At 33.9% G+C, this 23,224-nt stretch overlaps 3 protein-coding genes across 4 annotated transcripts; 1 reads left to right on the top strand and 2 right to left on the bottom strand.

Moving 5' to 3' along the window:
- Positions 1-2,716: 2,716 nt before the first annotated feature.
- Positions 2,717-7,226, bottom strand: LOC122586732 (WD-40 repeat-containing protein MSI4-like). The gene is made up of 15 exons (XM_043758721.1): positions 7,000-7,226; positions 6,509-6,572; positions 6,347-6,433; positions 6,149-6,211; positions 5,894-5,959; positions 5,720-5,794; positions 5,436-5,511; positions 5,118-5,316; positions 4,651-4,732; positions 4,435-4,508; positions 4,104-4,215; positions 3,941-4,015; positions 3,557-3,624; positions 3,092-3,191; positions 2,717-3,004 (listed from the first exon to the last, which is right to left on the bottom strand). Exons 1-15 carry the CDS (start codon positions 7,137-7,139, stop codon positions 2,906-2,908), a joined length of 1,380 nt encoding a protein of 459 aa, XP_043614656.1. The 5' UTR covers positions 7,140-7,226; the 3' UTR covers positions 2,717-2,905.
- Positions 7,227-11,651: 4,425 nt separating this feature from the next.
- Positions 11,652-17,910, top strand: LOC122587201 (protein ROOT HAIR DEFECTIVE 3-like). The gene is made up of 22 exons (XM_043759303.1): positions 11,652-11,807; positions 12,757-12,906; positions 13,074-13,140; positions 13,213-13,315; positions 13,435-13,505; positions 13,587-13,650; positions 13,723-13,788; positions 13,887-13,934; positions 14,033-14,095; positions 14,202-14,258; positions 14,360-14,587; positions 14,654-14,745; positions 14,835-14,913; positions 14,999-15,164; positions 15,248-15,372; positions 15,450-15,712; positions 15,792-15,888; positions 16,004-16,153; positions 16,236-16,340; positions 16,588-16,682; positions 16,777-16,873; positions 17,406-17,910. The coding sequence occupies exons 1-22, from the start codon at positions 11,804-11,806 to the stop codon at positions 17,646-17,648; spliced, it is 2,433 nt and encodes an 810-aa protein (XP_043615238.1). The 5' UTR covers positions 11,652-11,803; the 3' UTR covers positions 17,649-17,910.
- Positions 17,911-18,062: 152 nt separating this feature from the next.
- LOC122587202 (receptor-like serine/threonine-protein kinase ALE2) lies at positions 18,063-22,341 on the bottom strand. 2 transcript variants are annotated; one of them, XM_043759305.1, is made up of 9 exons: positions 22,137-22,341; positions 21,086-21,313; positions 20,958-20,996; positions 20,751-20,846; positions 20,103-20,474; positions 19,701-20,003; positions 19,199-19,591; positions 18,892-19,129; positions 18,063-18,814 (listed from the first exon to the last, which is right to left on the bottom strand). In XM_043759305.1, the coding sequence occupies exons 1-9, from the start codon at positions 22,216-22,218 to the stop codon at positions 18,169-18,171; spliced, it is 2,397 nt and encodes a 798-aa protein (XP_043615240.1). In that variant the 5' UTR covers positions 22,219-22,341; the 3' UTR covers positions 18,063-18,168. The 2 variants fall into 2 exon arrangements, with proteins under 2 accessions (XP_043615240.1, XP_043615239.1); XM_043759304.1 differs by having other exon boundaries at positions 20,751-20,855.
- Between the last annotated feature and the right edge of the window lie 883 nt (positions 22,342-23,224).

The following is a 23,224-nucleotide window of genomic DNA, read 5'->3' on the forward strand; positions in this document are numbered from 1 at the left end:
ACAAGACTAGTTACCATCACCCAAAATGAACATGATACATAACCACAAGATTCAAAACGCCAAGATTGTATCAAGAGCCAAATAGGTGGGATGAAAAAAGCCTCTAAAACAAAAGTGTGTCATTCAACCAAGAATGACCTAATACCTTCAAATGTCTTGCAAAGGTCAACTTCAAGCTCTAACCAATTCTTCCAATTCAAACACACTAGTTCCTTCTTCCGGAACTACCTATAAAAGGGGTAAACAACTAAAATATAAGCAAAGGCTTAGTGAATATACTTGCATACATTTACGAACACGAAGGAAGGCAAGTGCAAAGACTTTCACATGTAACCTATGACACCGTCATGTCACATTTACATGCTCACTTTGCACACTATCAACACATATATGGATCCATATAAGCTAAACAACATAATCATGATCATCTATCGGGGTTCTTAGGCCACCGGAGGTTCTTAGGCCTCAATAAATCAACTATCGGGGTTCTTAGGCCCTGGAGGTTCTTGGCCTCATAAACTACGCCCCACATGGGCTTAACGCCAAACCAATTACCATGCTTGGAACATTCACATCTCATGGTAATTGGCCCAACGTATACATAAAGGTATGCAAATATACTCACCTCCTCCGCGTCAAAGATAATAACGCTAAACGATCAAGCACAAGCAAGCTTCAACCTATGATCATACCGTAAAATGCATAAGCTTACATTCACAACTATGACTAGTTCAACCTAGTCACACTCAATCACTACCCTTTTCCTAAACCCAAACCCAACCCATTTGTCATTAAGTTACTTCCATTCTTAAGATTAACATTAGGTAGTTCAACCTACCATTTTCATCCATAGTTCATTAACTAGCAAAAACTCATATTTTCTCATAAACTCAAATTATCACATAACCTTATCAATTTCATAATCAAATACATCATATAACTCAATGACAACTAGGTTAACTAAGGAATTGGGGAAAAATTAACCATAATTCAAATTCTAGTAAAAACCCCCAAAGTGGTTCATCCATGAACCCTAATTTCTCAATAACAATAGAAATAAGGAAATAGAAATCAATACCTCAACATTGGAAGATAATAACTTAGATTTTTAATTCCCAAATTTCTCTCTTTTTCTTATTAAATTTCGGCCACCACCTAAAATCACCAAAGCCCTAAATTTCAAACTCTTGAATGGAGATATATTGATGGTGATGATTGTTAGGATGATTTCTAGTCTTGGATTTGAAGGAACACTTGATTTTGGAAAGAATAAAAAGGAATTGCATGAGGGAATGAAGATGAAGGTAGTGGAATTATGAGTTTGAAGAAAATAGTATGTGGCTGGCACATTTTGGGGGTGCCACGACCCACTTCAAAAATTGTGGGTATTTTACCCGCTATCTGCTAAAGTTCCAACTAAATTAACCCCATATCCAAAAATAAAATACTAGGAAATTAATTTAATGTCAAAACTATAAAAAGGGGTTAATTTCTTTTACCTTAAAATCTTTAGGGTGTTACAGTTCTCCTTGTTATAGGTAAATTGGGCGAATATATTTAATTAATGAAAAGAGAAAAGGGCTATTCTGGGTATATCGTTCATCATTTGAGATTTTGGGGGAAGGATTCCCCTTTTATAAGGTATTATAAATTAACTAGACAGATGGTGGTGATGGTAACCACGAAATGGTAGCGACAACGGTGGTGTGATGACGGCGACAACGGATGGTGGTAGTGACGAATGGTGGTGGTGGTGGCTCCAGAAACAGCTAGTGTAGTTTATTACGGTAAAAAATGAAGTTATTTTAAAAGTATACATGTTGTAAATTAATTTATTGAAGGTATTTTTGGTAAGTGCATATGGTACAAATCTAAATTACATATTTTCTTTTCTTCCTGATCTCCCCACCATCCATTGACACCACCACTACCATCCTACCACCACAACTATCATCTGTTGCTGCCACTACAGCCACCATTCGTCTTTACCACCACAACCACCATCCATTTCTACCACCATAACCACCATTCGTCGATGTCACCATAACAACCATCTTCAGCAGTCTATCACCATTGCTATTCACACAAAAAAAAGGTTTCATGATATAGTAAAAGTATATCTATTGTTTATTAATGAAAAATGTTTTTTAAAATTTTCATTTCTGACTTTTTTTTATAAAACAGAATGTTTTTTTAGAAAAATAAAATCAAATAAAAATTCTAAAAACGCATTAAAAATTCAAATAAATTACTATTATTCTTTTCTATATTAAAAAACCAAAATACGTGTTGTTGGATGGGATAGAGGATGACAAATAAAAAACATCAGATTGTTATATTCTATAATGATGCTTTTCATTTTATTTAGTAAAACTTTTTAATAAAACTCTAATTTGATCATGTTTTTTTGTTTCTCATGTTTTTGAGAAAAAGTTTTCTAAGATACAGGAGGTGTTTTTTTAAACCAATAACAAGACTTAATATTATACGAACCAAACTAAGAGTCTAAGACCTAACTTTGACACAAAAGAAAGAACTCATAACTTTTTCCTATCTAAAGTACTATATTTTTTGGTTGCTTTGCTTAAGAATCGCCAATGTCTATACAGGAGCACCAAATCTATTCATGCAGTAGATGGCAGGATGGTTACACAGGCTACATACCTATTAAACTGATACTATGACCCAAATCAGTGGGTTGAAATTTCTCCATGGCTTTCACACACTTAAGGTTCCATTACTGCACTTAAGGCAAAGGTTAACAAAAGAATCTTTTTCTCTACAACACAAGTCTAATATAAATAGAGATTAACAAGTTTTAAATCCTGCCCTAAAAAGAAACTTAAAATACAGCAACACCAACGACTCAACGAAGCCAAAGCTTATGAAGTTCAACAGCTCTATCCTACGGGGTTGAACAAGTCAGGATGTGTGATTTGAAGTTTTCCAGCTCGTTGATGACCTCATCTTGTGGCCTATGAATCAAATCAATCATCCTCCATATCTGCACATTGGTCAGAAATGGGATTTTAGGTGCTAAATTACCACACATGTACATTCATTATTGGAGGATAACATCATAATAACCTACCTGTAGTGTTCCACCCCCACCAGTGCTTTCACCATCGTCAGACACACTAACAATGGTCCATGGATCATGTGAGTTCCAGTGAAAATCAACCACCTTATCTCTGCAATCAACGGATGAGGTCAACTCATTTCATTGATTACATATGTAATAACTTAAACTTGAGAGCACAAAACTAGGGACAAAATATAACGTGTTTGACCTGCTCATGTCCACTTCATGGGTCATTAGGGAAAACGAAAACAAGTCAAATAGGTCAAAAACAAAAACAAGTGTAGAAATCCTCATAAACTCCTTAAATAAAAACATAAAACTAGTAACGGATTAAGCTACTTGTAACATTGAACTTAATAAAAAAGAGAACAGGTGATGGCAGGTCAGTGTTTTGACCCATACACCAACCAGCCCAACTTTAGATGCCTACCAGATACCTAAAACATAAGAAACTAGGTACATGTAACTACATACCTGTGCCCAGAATGACGGAACAACAACCCTGGAGCAAATTTTGAGGCGGGACCGGAACGTTCGCCAATCTGGATATGAGCAAACATGTTTAAAAGTTTTAACACGTGAAATAGAAGAGATATACAGTCAAGTAAGCAATGAACAAAAGCATGTAAGACAATAGTTTTATATTTTTTAAACTTTCTAGACTGCTGATGATATCTTTGCAGAGGCATTGTTAAACTTCTTATACATGAAATTGTTTGCATTTAAATTGCAGCCAAAACTCAAAATTACACAAACTTGCACTCTACTAGATACACGTGATAAAATCAACTTTTCCCCAATATCCTTTATATGCAGGATAAAATAAACTTGTGCCATGAAAGTGACATGGTTTCCCACCTTATTGTGATCCCAAATGTTCAAGACACCATCCTCGGCCGAACTTCCAAAGATAGACGATTTGTCAGGAGACCACTGAAATACATTATTTAATTCGGTGAATAAGCATGAAGAAATCAGTATGGTGAAAAGGGTTATTTTAAGTCACGTAAACATTAATAACCTGCACACAAAGAACAGCGGCGCTGTGGTTCGTAAATACATGTACAGGTGATCCAACCCCATTAGAAGTGAGACTTCGGCGATCAAACAAGCGAACAGTATTATCAGCCGACCTGAAAGATAATATAAAGTAAACTTTCAAGTTCCGAACCTACCTTAGTTACCTCTTAGCCTGATTCCATATGAATTACCTTTTAGGTCACTTTATTCAATCAAGAAATAAAGGCCCTTTAAAGTTTTGTTAAGGCAAACCCAAAATAAAATAAAAAAATTTCAATAGGTGTCAATAAACAAGCCTAATGCAATACATAACGGTGCGTATGTAAAATTACCCTGTCAAAATAAAATTTTCATCAATGGGGTTCCAATCAACACAATGGAGATCAGCGTCATGAGCTTTCTCAACCTGCAAAGAAGCATAAAGTAAAGTTGGAATAGATTTTAAAATTAAAGTGTTAAAGGTATAACAAACACAAACCATGCATCAATAACAATAAAGAACTCACTGAAACCCATCAGGGAGAAAAAAAATTAGATGTAAAAATCACCTTGACAACTGGAGAAAACCCGGTTCTCGCATCCCATAGGATAAGACACGAATCATCACCAACGCTACAGAATTCTTGTGCACTTCACCAGAAATGATGTTAAAAAATCTAGTTAGCAAAGATAGAACTCCCATAAATACTGGATAGAATATTCAGAAGAGGGAGTTGGAGGAGGCGAGCAACTGGTCGACATAGGCAACTTTTTAATAGCAGTCGGCTCAACTGCAAAAACTTTTTTGTTTAATTTTTGAAAATACTTATGCATAAAATATGGCCACAAAAACTATGTATATAAAAAAAACTAATATCAGTTTCGCCCCATTGAACTGTTCTCTTTTTAGCTACTTTATTTATTTGACCCACTTGAGGTTAAAAATAACATATTCTGAAATGACCCATTTAGAAAAATTGAACTGGAATGTACCTGAAAATCATGGTTACATCATAAAAAAAACAGAGGCAATTACCTAGAAGGACAGAACTGCACATCCTCAACAGTGTCCTGGTGCCCTTGGAAGACACCTCTTGCTTGAATTTTAGGACTCTCGGTAGGTTTATCATCACCTGACTTTGGGCTTTTACCACCATTAGATCCTGCCCCAGAATCTGTTGCCAAAGTCGATATATGATCCTGAATACTCCACAAGACAACTGACTTGTCCTTGCCTGCCAAAAAAACAAAATCAATTAACTATTGACTAAAGTAATTATTTGAATATATCTGCTGAATTAAACACCACAACTATAAAAGGTGACTTTGCAAAAGAAATCACTGCAATAATCACCTCCAGATAGTACAAATGGCTCGCTTTGGCACATAGCTAGAGCAAATTCTGCATTTTCTTGGTGACCAGTCAGGATCTGAAAGGTAAGGAATAAAAATCAATCAACTTTCTGCCTCGAGACTCGACACATAATGAATTTAATAATATATGATCCTAGATGACCAATAATATCCGCACATCCACATCACAATAAAAAAGAATTTTGAGTGTGGCAGAAAGAAAAAAGAAAAGAAAGCAAAAAGATGGTGATCATGTTAGTAGGGATACGTAGAAGATGAACCCACCAGATCAGGATGAGACTCAGTGGCTCCCAGTACAGCATGGCGATTGGGCTGAGCTTCAACGTCCCAGATAAGTACCTGGTTTAATAAAAAATCATAAACAGAGAAGAATAGTCATATTGATTTAACTATGTCTCAAAGATGGATAGAAATTCAAATTGGAAATAAAATGCATACATCAGGACTGTCTGTGTGTGTGGCTACTATCTTGCTATTCTGAGGAAGCTCCCGGATGCGGTTTACCTTCACGAATATAGACGACATCACAAAATTACAAATGTTTACAGAATAAGAATTGCAGCAGATTCAAAAAGTTAATAGGATACATAAATTGAAAAACAACTGTGGTTGACAAACTAACTATGAGAATAAAAGACCATCATCAAAAAGAGAGAAAATAGGAAGACACAGTCAGATTGCAATGAGTGTTACCTCCCCAGGATGGATAATGGTTTTAAACTTCTTCACAAATGGAGATCGTGCTTCTTCATTGAACTGCAGCGCCAATGCTCATTATTAGTCAAATAACAAAAGATATAAAGACTGAGAAATCAGAATCTGTTACTCATGAGAGAAAAAAAAAAACAATTAACTGAATTGCACTAAATGTCAAAACTATTATAGCTTCACCTGTGCAATGTGTTCAGCAGCTGCAACTCTTGGTTTAACAATTTCACAATTTGCAATTACGAGTGTGTTTGGAACACTCCCATCAGTCTGCAGAAAGTAAATTAGTGTGAATTTCAAGTTATTATGTTAGATTTCAACATACAAGAAAGGAGCTTCATTCACCTGTTCGGAAAGATAGAGTCGTTGGCGATTCTTGTAAGTAGCTTGCTCTAGTAAAGGCCCCCATCTATTAACAAATCAAACGATACATTGCCATAATTTTACGACAAAAAGAAGAAAAAAAATAACAAATAAATAAATCACTACATTAGAGTATTCACACTGCTATTCAACTTTAATAATGAAAAAACATATCTATCTAAGCAAAAAAATGTTACAGAAATGGCTTATTAAAACAAATTATGTTTGGCTATAATAATGTTAAACTAACAAATGCTGAATTAAAACGTAACCTAATTAAGTACACCAGAATTAATTAAGAAGTAATAACCTAAGTAACAAATAGTGTGTGTTGAACAAATTGATAGTAATATATATATACTCCATTTCCATTTACTTAGTACAATAGATAAACTTGAGAAAGAATGAGAGTAAAATCAGTGAAATATTATTTAGAAGAAATAAAAAAAGGAAACCCTAGGTAAGGGACGGACCGGCAAGAAAGAGAGGGCCAAAGGAGGTTGTGGTTAGCGAGCCAGTCGTAGAGAATGGGGACCAGAGACTTCCACTGTGTGTACCGCTCGTTCACCGACGGCTGACCACCTGCTCCTCCTTTCCCGCTTCGATCCTTCATCTTTCTCTTTATTTCTTTGTGTGTGTGTTTTCTGTCACTCACTCCAAACTCCACTTGCACCGTTATGTATGAGTGGGTCTTGGTGCACAACCTAAACCCTATGGTTTAGGGGGTGTTTGGCCTGGCTTCTCTTCTATGGCTTATACACTATGCTTCTACTTTACAAACATTTTCTTTTGATACTCGTATTTTATAACCTTGTAAACTTTGAGTAATTATATGGTTGCAAAAATTTTACAAACAAACTTTTATATACATAACTAGATATTTTATCTCGCGCGATGCGCGGCTAGTTAAAAAGGTTATTTTATGCATTAATAAATAGCTATTCTATAGGCTTATTATGTTGAAATTGATTATGTTATAGTTAATGATTAATTCATAGATTACTCTGGTCATCTTTTGTCTTTTCTGACATGTCGATATCACAGTCACTAAATCTACCATAGTGATTACACACCAACATTTAACCTAAGATATTTTGATATCATCAACAAATCAAATGTAAATCGATAATGTAGCATGATATCTATATATTCATCAAACGAAATAATATAGACAAAGTAAAAAAACTAAACATGACAAAAATTTAGTCATATAAAATACACATAAATACAATACGAATAAGTAAAAAACTAATAAGATAAATAAAATAAAATCATTATAGTTTTTGCTTTTAGTTATGCTGAAAAGATGGAGAAAAATTCTTATGTAGTGAGGGGAAAAAAAATTTTAAACACAATTAGGAAATAAAGTATTTTATCTCCAACAATCAAGAAATTCATTCGTAAAACTCAAAATAACTACTATTATCATTATAAAATAGACATTTTTTTGTGGCTAGAATAACCAATTTTGGTTAAGGTTTCGGCCAAGAGAACGAAGGAGAAACAACAAAATTGTTTGGTCGTGTATAACCTAATAATATTTTTAAAAAAATTTTAAAATTTGATATAGTCTTCAAAGTTGTATATATTTTAATAAATAATATTATTTATGTCAAATATCATTGCCAATATAATAGATGTATTGGACGTCTTCTTATATCTTAATATGGGTTTTGAGTTTTTTTTAATTTTGTATATATAGTTTTGATTTAATATTTTATGTTATTTTATAATAAAATAAATTACATTGGTTTGAGAATAAATAGAGGTTATAAGATAAATTTTGTAAAAAAAGTATGGAGTGCCACGTATGATACAATCCTATGTGGCAATGTTCAAAGCTAGCTTTAGGTTGAAAGAAGGATTTAAAAGGCTAGGATTTTTACTGTTTTAATATATATATAGATTGGTATACGGCAGAAGAATAACTTTATAAATTAAAAACCAATTGAAAAATACTTCATGATTATGATAAATTAACAACAAAGAAAACTGTGAAACATAATATATGTATAGATAGATTATTAAGAATAACTTTATAAATTAAAAATCAATTGAAAAATACTTCATGATTATGATAAATTAACAACGAAGAAAACTGTGAAACATAATATATGTATAGATAGATTATTATAAAGGGCTATGTAATTTGAGGTGACAACGAAGAAAACTGTGAAACATAATATATGTATGGATAGATTATTATAAAGGGCTATGTAATTTGAGGTATACGTGTTGAACGTAATATATATAGTTTGATTATGAAGTGTGTATAGTAAATAGAAAATGAAAAAAAAGAAAGAAAGAAAAGGTACTAAAATATCATGGATTATGAATCATGAATTATGAAGTGTTTATAGTTAAAATAAAAAAGTTAAAAAATGTCATGCGATGTTAGTCGTGATTTTTTATATATGTTTGATTTATATAAATATAAATTATACATATATATGCTTTTTCTATATGCCATATTTAAAATTTAAAATATATATATAATTATATTATATAATTTAATGAAAGTCCATTAGTGTGAAAAAAATATGGAGGTGCCACGTAGGATAAATCCTATGTGGCATGTTTAAAAATAATTTTAATTTGATGTGGATGACTTTAAAAAATCAGGATAACTATTGTTTTATTATGTATATAAATAACTTCCATCAATTAAATCAACTTCCACTCAATATGCCACGTGTATTTGTATAAGTTGATTCGTAAAATGTTTGTCTAACTTAGAATCCTTTAAACTGAACGGAGTAGCTCGTTCTCCCCATTTTTTTCGTCCAGAACGCCCCGGAACGCCCGATCTCGGTCCCGGGGGGGGGGGGGGGGACGTTCCACTTACTTAAAAACCGTGCCCATTTCAAAATCGAACGCGTCGGAGGGCTTGGCATTTAGTGTCTTGGAAACCGAAAAAGCAGCTTTATTCATTATTTATATATACATTTCATATATATACACACTATACATATACACATTTAGTGCCTTGGAAACCGAAAAAGGAATGCCTTAGGGGAATTTCTTCACCCCAAAGGAATGGGAGAATGCCCCTTATAATTGATAAGGGACACTTGTCATGCAAGAAGTGGAGGAGGGGTATTATCTTAACCTTCTACTCCTTTTAGTCTTGTAAACTTTACTCTAATGTTTAGACTAGTTTATAGTTTTTATTACAAAGTTTAGGGCTTGCGTTACAAAAGCTTCTTTAGGAATACTTCTCAAATTTGGCTTATATAAGCCAATAAGCACAAATCATAAAAGCTAAAACAAACACCAAAATAGTTTATTTGTAAGGATAAAAAATCAAATAATCTAAATGTCTTTGAGGAAACCTAAGTCAAACACCCTTTTAGTATTGTGTTTCCATTAGTTTGCAATCGCATATAATAAACTTTCACTCCTTTCACTCATATGTTTATTTTTTAAAGCTTAATTTTCTCATCCCTTTTAAATTCTGTTTCTCTCTTTAATCTTTCATTTTCACCTATAAGTTTTATGATATTGTAAATTACAATATTTAATGCTTATATTTTTAAGCCTATGTTTATGGATTACTTTGATATTTAATCTATATAGTTTTATTCGTATGGACTATACATTATAACTCATATAGTGTATAACTGTAATAGACTAATGTATTAAATATTTGATATTATTTATTTGCATAAAGTGGCTAAGCCATCCGTTCTACATACATTTTATTAGTGAATAGCATATAGCGTGATTTAAAACAAATCAAAAGATTAGAATACATTAGTTTTGTACGAGTATGGTACCCGTGCAATACGACGACAATAGTGGGGAAGGCGGTATAATGGTGTCGGTGATGGTACTATTGGTGGTGGTGGTGTCAAGTGGTATAAGTTGATGTAATTGTGATAAGATAAATTTTTAGAATATAAGGGCTTACGGTGTTAATTATTAAAATAAAAGTTTAGAGTGTAAACTATAATTTATTAAGGGAAAAACATAAGAAATCAAGGATAATTATGGTAATTCAGAGGTAGAATTACCTAATATAAAAATAGACTATTTATTTTATAAGAGAGTAAAGATAAAGATTTTGATGCTCATATTCCCTTTGTTGAATGAGTGTCTCGATTATTGTCTCCATACTTGTTTTATTGGAATTAGGTATTTATTTTTGTATGTTGATTTTGCAACTCATTTTGAAAGTTGATTTACTTATGTTTTACAAAGCAACATGGTTGGATCAGTGGTAAACACCTTTGCCTTTGGAGACTGAGGTCATGGGTTCGATCCTCATCCCATGCAAAGGTTGGAGGGCATTTTCTACCATTTAGGTAGAAACTGGAAGCAACCTCTCTACTTAGGTAGATGTAAGGTCTGCCTACATCTTAACCTCCCCCATACACCGTCGAAATATTGGGGCTCAAAACCCGCAGAAGGCGGCACTGAACAGTTACTTACTTACCTATTTACTTATGTTTTACAAAGTTAAAAGTAAAACACACATATGTGTCATACGTATATTTAAGTGACAAAAACTAATAATATAATAACGAATACTTGCACAATGTGATAATAGTGGTGACGTTGTCTACCCGTGATGTTGACAACAACGGGTAATGTCTATAACTGATGTAAGAAAAATAAATATTATGAGGTTATATAGATATTTTTAGAAGTAAAACAGTTAATTGATAGTCTAATATCAATGATGCTAAGTATATGAGGCATTTTCAGTTTTATCTAAGATATTGAGTTCGATCTTCAGGATGACAAACTATGAGTTTTTTCCTCTTAAAAAGTAATTAATGTCGAAGGAAATAAAGTAAATATAATTTATAATTTAAGAGGCAATACCAATATTTTTAATTTTTAATATTAAAAAAAAAAATAACTTTCAACGAATTATGTAGAATTTTTATTAATTGTATAGGTTTGTTCATTAAAAAAACATTATCGGTCATGAAAGGTATCAAAGTTTTGTGAATACGCATTTGAACCCACTTTTTGATGCATCAACGATTTCCAACATTTAAATTAAGAAAAGAATTTTCTGTGTGAAAAAATAAAATAAAATTACACCGCCGCTTTTAAAGCTAGATACCTGGTATTAAATAATTTAAAAATTCCAATAATTTTCTTTAAAAATTGTATGAGAAGGAAAAAAGAAAGACCGGTCTCACACGCCCAACTTTCAACCAACAAACAAACTTTTGTTCGATATCATTCCTTTCTTTCTTCCTGATTTCAAATCATTCAACAAATCTAATCGCTCTGTTTTTCTACTGTTTATTTTACTTCAAATCCATGGGTATGCACTCCAATTCTTTTTGTTTTTTTTTTTTTTCATTTTTATTTTATATAATCATCATATCAGTAATAATTTTGCTTATAGAATTGAATTTATTTTATTATTATTTTCAAGTTAAAACCCTAGCCTTGATTCATTTAACAATCACTAGTTCATTGAAGTTATGCTGTAAGTTATTGTTGATTGATACTTTTCTCTGTTAAAGTTTTTTATTACTCAATATTTAAGCCTGCTGTTTATTTGATGAGTTACTTTATATTTTTTTAGCCTGATTTGTCGACTATGTATCTATCTGTCTATCTAACTGATAATAATGTCTATTGGTGGATCTACTTAAAAAAACGCATGGAACTATGTAGCTACCACACATTGAAAGTTAAAACCGAAAACTAGAAGGTGTTGACTCAAACGTGTCGTCTTGCTTGCTTTACTGTTTGAGGTCCTACCTAGAATTTGGCTCACATTTATAAGACAGAAAATGATCGCCGAGGAAATCATTGAGTTTCCGCAATCCCGCGGCATTGACTTTGTGCCATGGCCGTTTGTTTGAATTGCAAACTTTGAGTGTAACATCAATGAATTGCAAACCTTTTGAAGCTTGAAACATACCGATAATTTTAACTGAACAGTTGAAACCAATCATCGAATTTGAATGTTTTGTTTAGCCTTAAATGAGAATTGACATGCTTGTGTAGGATTTACTTGAGAGTTTGTAATAAAGTTCCTTGCTTTACCAGGTTTTTGTGCCATCACTAATTATACTATAGTAGATAATTATTTGGATTTATTCAAAGTTTGATTAAAATGCCAAACTTTAGATCATGTGAATTTATGCATTCAAATTGAATCGTATATATTTAAGTGATCTCAGAAGCTTAACATTGATCTGTTCCAATTCGAGGGACCATATTTCACTTGTTTTAATCATCCAAATGATCATTTGTTTCAGATAAAGAAGCTGAGTGTTGCTCCACTCACCTCATAGACGGGGATGGTACATTCAATGCAGATGGACTTCACAGTTTTATCAGAAAAGTCAAACTTATAGAATGTGGACTTTCTTATGCCGTTGTTGCTATTATGGGTCCACAGAGCAGTGGTATGTCTCTTTTACGGTATCCAAAGGTGAACTTTGTTCATGTTTCAGACGCCACCCAAAATAATGCATTATCACGAAAATTAGTTGATGTGTTTATGGAATCACTTGTAAAATACTTTATATGCAAGTTCTGACTTCTGAGTTCTGACATTATGAGTTCTTTACAGGGAAAAGTACACTTCTAAATCATCTTTTTCATACCAACTTCAGGGAAATGGATGCTTACAGGGGAAGGCATGTTTCGATTTACCTTCTTATATTGTTTTATTGGCTTGCACCTTACTCATATTCCTTCATCCTAATCAGGACTCAGACTACCAAAGGTATATGGATAGCAAGATGTCCTGGTATTGAACCTTGCACCATTGTAATGGATCTTGAGGGTACTGATGGAAGAGAGCGAGGAGAGGTTACATTTGGATAAAGTTTTTTGCTTACTGCTATGTTTTTGTATACTAATCGTTTGTTGTATTTAGTTGTGTTTCTCATCATTTTTTGCTCTTATTATTAAGTATTAATTTTGTACAGGATGACACCGCATTCGAGAAGCAAAGCGCCCTTTTTGCGCTTGCTGTTTCAGATATAGTGCTCATAAACATGTAAGATTGCTCATAATTCCAATTGGAAAAGAACTTTGTCTAGATTTATGTTGTTTTACTGGATTAATTTGTGTTGCATAGGTGGTGTCATGATATTGGGCGTGAGCAGGCTGCAAATAAACCTCTTCTGAAAACTGTATTCCAGGTATGTATTTTGCGTCTGTATTTTAGTCAATTGTCTTCGTCTGTTTGCTGATTTTGTGGTTTATATTTTCAGGTTATGCTGCGGTTATTTAGTCCTCGTAAAACAACTTTAATGTTTGTTATACGTGATAAAACAAAGGCAAGTTTATTTGAATAACAGGTCCAGAGCAACTTCTTTTTACACTGTGTAAGGATTATATAATCTGATTGAAGTATATTACATTATATCTGTTGCAGACACCTCTTGAAAATCTAGAGCCCGTCTTGAGGGAAGATATCCAGAAGGTTTTATTTATTTATTTGTCTTTTCATATATATATTATACTTCATTTTTGTCATGTGATAAGCTAACCAATTGGTACCACTTATGTTATTTGCTCTAGATATGGGATTCTGTTCCCAAGCCAGAAGCCCACAGACATACCCCACTGAGTGAATTTTTCAATGTAAGTACTTAGGATACTGTACTCTGACTGTCTTTTTTAATTGTTTCTTGAGAAAGAATAAGATGCCCATGTAGCATATTAAAATTTCTCATTAATGGGTTACCAGGTTCAAGTTGTTGCCCTGTCTAGTTATGAAGAGAAGGAGGAACAGTTTAAAGAGCAGGTATGGTAGTGATCCATTTTGGATATCCTATTGACCTTTTGACATCTTAGGTGATGGTAATGCTATGATATAGTTTCTAAATACTTTTTGGGTCTTGGAAGGTTGCTAGTTTAAGGCAGAAGTTTTTTCAATCTATTGCACCTGGCGGTCTAGCGGGTGATAGGCGAGGAGTTATTCCCGCTTCTGGTTTTTCCTTCAGTGCACAGCAAATCTGGAAAGTTATTAAGGAGAATAAAGACCTTGACTTGCCTGCTCACAAGGTGATGGTGGCAACTGTACGATGCGAAGAAATTGCTAATGAGAAATATTCTTCATTTGTTTCGAACGAGGTAAATATATTAGTAATTAGCTTTTCACCTTCATTTCTGCACATCTGAACTAAATATGTGTCGCAGGATTGGATCGAGTTAGAAGAGGCTGTGCAATCTCATCTTGTCCCAGGCTTTGGACTGAAGCTTAGTGGACTGCTTCACAAATGTTTATCCAGGTAATTAAGTTTGATTTGGCAGCAAAGTGTGATATCCAGATTCCTGAATCCCGATGTGGTTTTCACGTTTTTCTATTGTTTGGTATCAGCTATGATGAAGAGGCGACTTATTTTGAAGACAGTGTTAGATTTGCAAAGAGAAAACAATTGGAAGAGAAATTGACGCAAGTAATATTTTTGGTTGACGCTTGTTAAACGCATCCATGTTTATATACCTGTAGCATTTTTCTTATTGGTCGGCACCTTTATTCAGCTTGTTCAACCAGCGTACTTGTTGATGTTGGAACACATACGATCTGAGACACTCAATAACTTCAAAAAGGCACTTACTGATGCTTTAAATGAAGGACAAGGGTTTGCAGTGGCTGCTCGTGACTGCTCTAAAATGTTCACGAAATTATTTGATGAACAATGTCAAGGTATGGGTGTATGGCCATCAAGTTTCATTTGTGATTTTTTTTTTCCTTACAGATAACTAAAATATAAAGTTTTGAATCTACAGATGCTGTTATCAAGCAAGCCAAATGGGACTCCGCTAAAGTAAGGGATAAATTTCTACACGATTTAGATGCACACATTGCTGAAGTTCAAACTGCCAAACTATCTGAAGTTACTGATCTATATGAGGTAATAATAATTATTAATTTCTACTATATAAGCTTCGAATTAAGCCATAGTTAATCATTCTATGCATTGTTCTGCAGTCAAAATTAAAAGAGGCCCTCTATGGTCCTGTGGAAGCTCTTCTAGAAGGCGCTAGTGACGATACTTGGCCCGCAGTAAGGAGACTTCTTCATCGTGAAACCGAAACAGCTGTCAATGAGTTCTCTTATGCACTGTCGGGTTTTGAAATGAATGAACAAGCCAAGGAAGATATGATTTTAAAATTGAAAAATTATGCAAGAGGAGTAGTTGAAGGGAAGACAAAAGAAGAAGCTGCCAAAGTTTTGTACCGCATGAAAGAAAGGTACTATATGCTTTTGCAAGTATGGAACATGTCATGTCTGTATTACTATGACTCATTGCTATTCCGTCAAATCACACAGATTTACTTCCATATTCAATCATGATACTGATTCAATGCCGCGAGTCTGGACTGGAAAGGAAGATATTCGAGCTATAACTAAAACTGCCCGGTCTTCTGTAAGCATATATAATTTTTATTTGTGAATCTATCACCTTCAATGTTTGATATTGAACCCATTAATATTTTAACATGTGGCGTATAAGCTTGTTTACTCAATTGTACCTTCTTCAGTCTTTAAAGTTGCTTTCTGTGTTGGCTGCCATTCGTTTGGATGAAGACACTGATACAATTGGGGATACGTTAGTCCTCACACTAGTGGACCCAAAGAAAGGCACTAGTAAGAGTCATTCGGACCCTTTAGCCTCAAGCACATGGGAAGAGGTATCGTGTCTGATTATGGCATACATTTTTCTTTTTCTACATGAATATTTGGATTTTATATTGAAATTTTGACCATATTCAGGTTCCAGCTACCAAGACACTTATAACCCCTGTTCAGTGTAAAAAATTGTGGAACCAATTTCTAACTGAAACTGAGTATACAATTACTCAAGCTACTGCTTCTCAGGTATGGGTCTATAATTTTTTGACTGCAATTGGTGATTTCTTCTGTGTTATACCGATTTTTTTCAGTGGATTGTGTTTGTCTGAATCTATAGAAAAATTGTATTAAGATAGGGTGTGAAGGTTCTGACTGTATGTTTGTATGTATGTATGTATGTATGTATGAGTCCTGCTTGTTTTATGTTCTGAATGATAGTAAGTTACCGTTTTTAACCTTTGGGTGAGTTCATGTTTTCTGCTATCGTTTTCAGGAAGCTAATAAGCGCAATAACAACTGGTTACCACCGCCATGGGCAATTGCTGCCATGGTGGTCCTTGGGTTCAATGAGTTTATGACTCTCTTAAGGTTCTTTCTATCTTTACGTTTCTTCACATTCATTGATTTGAATTTCGTTATCATATGAAACCAGGCTTCCCTAATTTTAAATTATATATTGCAGGAAACCTTGGTGGGTGCTGTTTATATTTGTGGGTTACTTGCTTCTTAAAGCTTTATGGGTCCAGCTAGACATTTCTGCTGAATTTCGCAATGGCCCAGTAAGTTTGACTTCTAAGAACTTGACTTTTTGGTCTGATAAGTAGACATGGGGTGCTGTATCCGTGTTGCGGAACTGATTGTCTTGTATAAAGTGGTCAGAATCATATTACCAGCAGTGATAAAACGGCTGAAGAAAATAGTGTTAGTTAATTAGTAGTTGTTGGAGTATTTGTCAATTATGATTGCTTTAGGTAAACCAATTAATAGATGGACCATAAAACGACATGTATGCATTCTATATTGAACTACTAGTTGGATAATAAAATTATGTATATATCCATATAATAAAATTAGAAATGCAAATGAAACAGATGTAAAATTAAAATAGCGGGGAGATGGGTAACTGTTAGTTTACTCTCAAGTAAATAAGATTATCCAACACTAACCATTTTCTCTTATCAGTTATATAAAAATGATCAGAACTATTTCATTCAAACACTTCAAACTGATAATCACTTCTATATCACACGTCTAAATAGGCAACTTTTTATTTTTGTTTTCTAATTCAACTTTATGCTGTGTACGTTGCAGCTTCCCGGAATTCTTGCATTGTCTACCAAGTTTCTTCCAACAGTTACAAATCTTCTTAGAAAACTAGCAGAAGAAGGGCAGGCGCCTGTGAGGACCGAGGCACAAAGGAATACTACCGAACCACCACAAGCAACGACGATCGTTCAGAGTAACAGTGGTTTATCATCAACTGCTTCATCGGAGGTAATTACAGAAAACGAAGCCGAATACAGTAGCCCATCAAGACATGATAAAGATCTTTAAAAATCTGATAAACCACTTTTGTATGTATGAAAAACTTGTCCATGCCACCGGAAAATCTAAGTTAATGGGCTTAAACTTGTGATATTCAAGAGGGTATAGAGTTTACTAGAGCCGTGTATTTTGGCGTTACCATGTAGATCTTGATTTTGGTCGGTCGTCGAGATATACTGAATTAAGTGAAACTTGCATTTTAAATGTCAAGTTTAGAGTGAGTTTGTTGTATAAGATGGGAATAAAATGGTTGCATTTTTGATATGTTCAATGCTGCTTGTTCTTATTAGCTTGTGTTGGACTGTGCATATGAAGAGGCATAACGCCCATGTTTGTTTTAGATTAAGTATTAAATTTGGTCACAATGCTATAGTTAGTATAAAATGATATTACTTCCGTCAATCTGTTAGTAACATAATACTATAACATGATGTCACCAGTTTTATAAAGGCATTGAATAGAACAAAAGAGAATATGTGATATCCTTACGTAAAGAAATTCAATCTATACAGACTCATAACATCTATCTTTATAAATTTGAAGAAAACCCATGTTCATGTTCATGGTCACTCATGCTTCCTCTGGACAAGCCTCTCAGCCGTTGCCAGAATCGTTTTCTCTTGCCCATTTTCAGAGGAGCAGAATTGAACTGCCTTCGGAATGATGCAGATTCCAAACCCTCTACACTTTCTATTGTGCTTCTCAAATCTGTGGCCGATAATCCAATCTTTGAATCATAGCCACTCATTTGATGAAGAGTATCAGAGTGACCCATCAGTTCAAAGTCCAGATCATCACGGCTACAGCTTCTTGAAGTTGTTTCTCTCATTTCGTCAAACTCGTTGCACACAAGTTTCAAGGCTTGAACCACTTCACCCATGAATGGGCGGTGTGATACTTCTGGTTGCACACACATTGATGCAATGGCCGCAACTTTGAGTATACTATCAAATGGGGTGTTTGAGTTCATGATGACCGGGTCAATAATTGATTCTAGAGCTTCCTTGTTTGTGAGCAGTGGTCTAGCCCAAGCTACAAGATTTTCTTGGCCTGGTGGTTGCAATAGGTCCACTGGTTTTCGGCCTGTTAAAAGCTCAAGTAGAACTACACCATAGCTGTAAACATCACTTTTCACCAATAGGTGGCCAGTCATGGCGTATTCCGGTGCCAGGTAACTGTATAAAAGGTAGCAGCATAGAATGTCAACAAATGATGGCAAAAAAAGGTCAAACAAAGAGGCTAAGAAATATACCCGAAAGTTCCCATGACATGTGTTGATATGTGCTTATGGCCATCCAACGCTGTTCTAGCCAAACCAAAATCTGAAACTTTAGGGGTGAAATCTTTTTCAAGTAAAATATTGCTTGCTTTGAAGTCACGATGTATGACACGTGGACTCGAATCTTCATGTAAATAAGCTAAACCGCGAGCTGCTCCTAGAGCGATCTTCATTCTCGCACACCAGTTCAGAGGAACGATCTTGTCAATACCTGAATTGAAAATTTAGAGCTCATGAAACATACTCTTTTTTTCCATCAATTCAAGGACGTGTTTTTTACCATGTAAATGAGACTCAACACTTCCATTGGGAACAAGCTCATAAACGAGACATCGAAAATGAGCATCTGTGCAAATTCCAAACAATTTAACCAAATTTCTATGGTGAAGACGACTTAGCATCTCGACTTCAGCCAAAAACTCACGACTGCCTTGCCTGTCATCTCGCTTCAGAACTTTCACAGCAACATTCCGTTCGTCTTCAAGAACACCACTATAAACAACACCAAAACCACCTTCTCCAAGTATTCTACGGGAGTCAAAGTTGTCTGTGGCTCTCTCAATCTCTCTCAAACTATAAATTTTTGCTGTTCCGGTGTATGCAGCTAAACTTGAACCAAATGACATCGAGTCTGAGCTTTTCCTGCTTCCAACTATCAATGATTCTCCAGTACCTAATCAAGTTGGAGTTATTATCTATCGATAAGTTTTGTGTCTTGGTTCAAATTGTATACATACATATGTGTATATATATATATATATGGTAAAACGAATAGAGTTTACCGGATGGTTTTGATGACACAACTGCATGACGGTTCCTTTCCGCTCGGGAACCAGAAGAAAAACATCCACATTTCAGAAACAAAAGCCACAAAGCTCCAACAAGAACAACAAAAGCCGTGACAGAAGACAAAATGACCACAGCGATAATGCTTCCGTTTAGTTTACTTTTATCCTCCTTTCCATTTTTAGGTACGTCAACTCCAATAGGTTTAAATGGCAACCCTTTATTATTGTTGACAGAATTAGTTTGATCCACTGTTACATCAGCATTTGAAGGAATTGAAGGTGGAGAAGGTGGAAGACCTAAAAGCACAGATCAAATTCAAAACCACAGATAATCAAGCTTTTAAAGTTCCCCAAACTTGTAGATAATAAGAACAAGAGATAGTGAGGCTGTAAAACCTGGATATTGAACGTTCACGACCTCATAAGTTCCAAATTGGGTGGTGTTTATGAATACTTGTTTCTTCCAGAACTTTTGATATATCGAAAACGCAGTGGAGGGATCAAAGTTTTGTTTTAGGGGTACTAAGTTGACAAGAACAATAGTTTTGTCAAGCTGCTCGCCGGCAGCATTGGCTCCCATTATCCGAGCTTGACTTACATTAAGTGAAACACTGGTTGAGATTTCGTTAGCAAGTTCAGACACCAATGGAAAGAATGTATACGGGGAAATAGCGAGGCGTAATTTAACTTCAATTGGCCATACACATGCACAAGGTGACCCGGCTGGTGTGTATGTCAATGGTTGTGTGCAGGTTATTGTTGTACAATCTACAAATAAAGTTTGAAATTAGCCCTATAATATACATGTGCATACTGCATTAGTATCCTAATTCAACATAAATGATCAAGTGTTACATATTATATATGAATAACATGATTTATGAGATTGCATGCGTTTGAATACCTTGAATGACTTTTGACCCGTTTCATAATTAAGCCTATTTTTTCAGATTTTAGCCACTGACCCATTGGAGAAACCAAAACTGACCAATCTATCAGTAAACTGGTAGAAACTTCACCCTTAGTAAACTGACATATAAATACCTTCATTTGGAGGTGGTGGAGGTAGCGCAAAAATTGGAGTGGGTGGAGGCTGTGGAGCAGGCGCGCTCTTTGAGAATGAGTAGCTTGATGGAGAAACTGTAGGACCTTGAACATGATAATATCTTCATTAATATATAATCAGCATTACAGCCATATAACAAGTCATTGATCTTATAAAAGAATCTAAACTTTAAAAAGCTTACTTACCAAATCGACTTGTTGGATCTGCGGGTGATGGTGCAGCACCTTGTGTACATATTCAAGATAATACCAAAGCTTTAGAAATCTTTATACAATGACGTGTATCGGGTTATTTTCAGTAAGGCAAAACTGACCTTGTGGGCTGTAAGTTGGTGGTTGATCTTGATAAGATGGTCTAGGTGCAATATGGTTAAATTTTGTTCTTTCATGATGATATCTGTTAAATGAGATGCTAGAAAAAGGACTAAATCCTCGTTTCATCCATTTTTTCGCACGATGCTTGGAGGGCAAATGCTTGTCATAGTGATCGGGAGCTAAAGATTGATCATTGGTTGGGGTCATCGCCCGCGAAGCACCATGATCTGCAGAAAGTGGTCCCAATTCAAATTTTAAATTGTTTTACAAGTTACTTGAGATTTCAAGATTAATGTGTATGCATAAGTATTTAGCGCAAACAAATGTACCACGTATGAGTATTTGATTATTTATCATGAAATTATGAATAAACACAGTGCTTGTCCTTCATTAGAGATCAAGTCTTTTGGGTTAGAATAGGACTAATTTGACTAAAAAAGTCAAGCTAATTGATGCATTTCTAGTATATCTGATAATGCAACATTGACTTCACAAAACAACCTAATACATACCATTTTCAATTCCAAAAACAACAAGCTGATATCATTTGAGTTTAAATTTTGATAAATGGTTTGTTAACAAACCATTCTTGTCAAATTATTGATGTCAAAGTAGGTCATTTTTCGATGACAATTAGTCAGATATGTATATTTGTTAGGTACAATATAACTAAAAACAAAGACTAGAATACAATTAAGCACTGAATGTTCCAAAAGAAAACAAATCAGTTAGTTATATAATAATACTAAAATACAAAGTAACTAGTAGTATGAGAATAAGGGAATCAATTAAAAAACTCTACATATTATTTTATGAAACAACAATTCACAATATCAAGAATTGACATAATAGCATGAATCAAAAAGTATAATATATATATTTCACCAAATAATCTAAAATTTCAAGAAATATTTTAGCATTTTAAATAAGCTGATCAAGAACATAATATTGCCTTATATTACTCAAGAAAGTATCCACGAGGCCCATTTAGCAGTATAAAAGAAAAAATTCATAAAGATTTTAGCAGTAAGAACAGACAAACCAACTTACCTGCAGATCTAAGACCCAAAGAATCAGCACAAATAAACAATACCAAGAATGTGATCAACTTAAGAATAACTTGAAACTCCATTAATAAGCATGCCCACCAAACACACAAACAAAAAAGCTTCAATCTTTGATCATCCCACAACCAAGAATTGCATTGAACACTTGAATTTTACAACCCATATCTCATAATCAAAAAAAAAAGAAGAAGCCAAATTTGTCTACTTCATGCAAAAATGCTCCAAGCTTTGTAGTTGCTATTAATAGAATTATGATGTACTTTAGCATCTATAGTTAAAGGGTCTTTGAATTGATGAATTCTTGACATCATGAAGACAAAAAAACATGAACATTGAGACCATTTTCACATAAAAAGCAAAAAAGCAAATGTGTTTTATTTATTTAGTGGTATGAAAGTAGTTCTATGACTCTATGAGTGAGGAATTGAAGAGAGAGAGAGAGAGAGAACATTAATTAGATACTCGTATATATTTGAGGTTTTCATCATTCTTCAATATGTAAGAAAGATGTTAGTTGAAATCTAGAAGGTTTTGTATTTTGAGTAGTGTTTTATTTGGTTTAATTTGACTTTTGTTGCCTAAACACCAAATGTTCTGTGATTATTTATTTCATTATCCAATCTTTGAAAAAGTTGGTTTCTTTACCTTTCTTTTCTCTATTTCCTTTTTCTTTATTTTGATATTGATATGTGATTAATAGCATCACTAAAGCCACCATGTATATTGGAATATTATTTATTCTAGTTGTTTGTTTTTTTATATTTTTAATTTTGTATGTCAAACAAACACTAAAGTATACCACAATATAATATAATACATAAATAAATCTAAAGACCTTCATGGTAAATGTCAAGGTCATCATAAGTTTTTCACGCACAAAAATTTTATTCAATAAAACTAAAGCTATCTTCTATGGAAGTGTCTTTAGATGTCATTAAATATTTTTTTCAGTTGAATTTTGTTTAAAATTAAAATTTTTTTGAATAATGTTCTTACCTAAGAGTATGCCCTTACATATTATTACTTAATATATTTTGTTTTTAGTTTGAGGTAAAATGATATGTAAGAATG

Source organism: Erigeron canadensis, chromosome 2 (genome assembly GCF_010389155.1).
Source record: "Erigeron canadensis isolate Cc75 chromosome 2, C_canadensis_v1, whole genome shotgun sequence".
Taxonomy (NCBI): domain Eukaryota; kingdom Viridiplantae; phylum Streptophyta; class Magnoliopsida; order Asterales; family Asteraceae; genus Erigeron; species Erigeron canadensis.

Bases quoted from the DNA above. Each gene is read 5' to 3' on its own strand.
- LOC122586732 (XM_043758721.1), bottom strand. From the start codon at position 7,139: ATGAAGGATCGAAGCGGGAAAGGAGGAGCAGGTGGTCAGCCGTCGGTG. The intron at 5,512-5,719 runs GTGGGTTCATCT...CTTACCTTTCAG, and splicing joins CTGAGTCTCATCCTGATCTG to ATCCTGACTGGTCACCAAGA. The intron at 4,733-5,117 runs GTAATTGCCTCT...TTTCTGGTGAAG, and splicing joins GTGCAGTTCTGTCCTTCTAG to TGCACAAGAATTCTGTAGCG.
- LOC122587201 (XM_043759303.1), top strand. The intron at 15,889-16,003 runs GTAAGCATATAT...TACCTTCTTCAG, and splicing joins CTAAAACTGCCCGGTCTTCT to TCTTTAAAGTTGCTTTCTGT. The intron at 16,874-17,405 runs GTAAGTTTGACT...TGTACGTTGCAG, and splicing joins CTGAATTTCGCAATGGCCCA to CTTCCCGGAATTCTTGCATT.
- LOC122587202 (XM_043759304.1), bottom strand. From the start codon at position 22,218: ATGGAGTTTCAAGTTATTCTTAAGTTGATCACATTCTTGGTATTGTTT. The intron at 21,314-22,136 runs GTAAGTTGGTTT...CACTTTCTGCAG, and splicing joins TTTGGGTCTTAGATCTGCAG to ATCATGGTGCTTCGCGGGCG. The intron at 19,592-19,700 runs GTAAACTCTATT...CAACTTGATTAG, and splicing joins TGTGTCATCAAAACCATCCG to GTACTGGAGAATCATTGATA.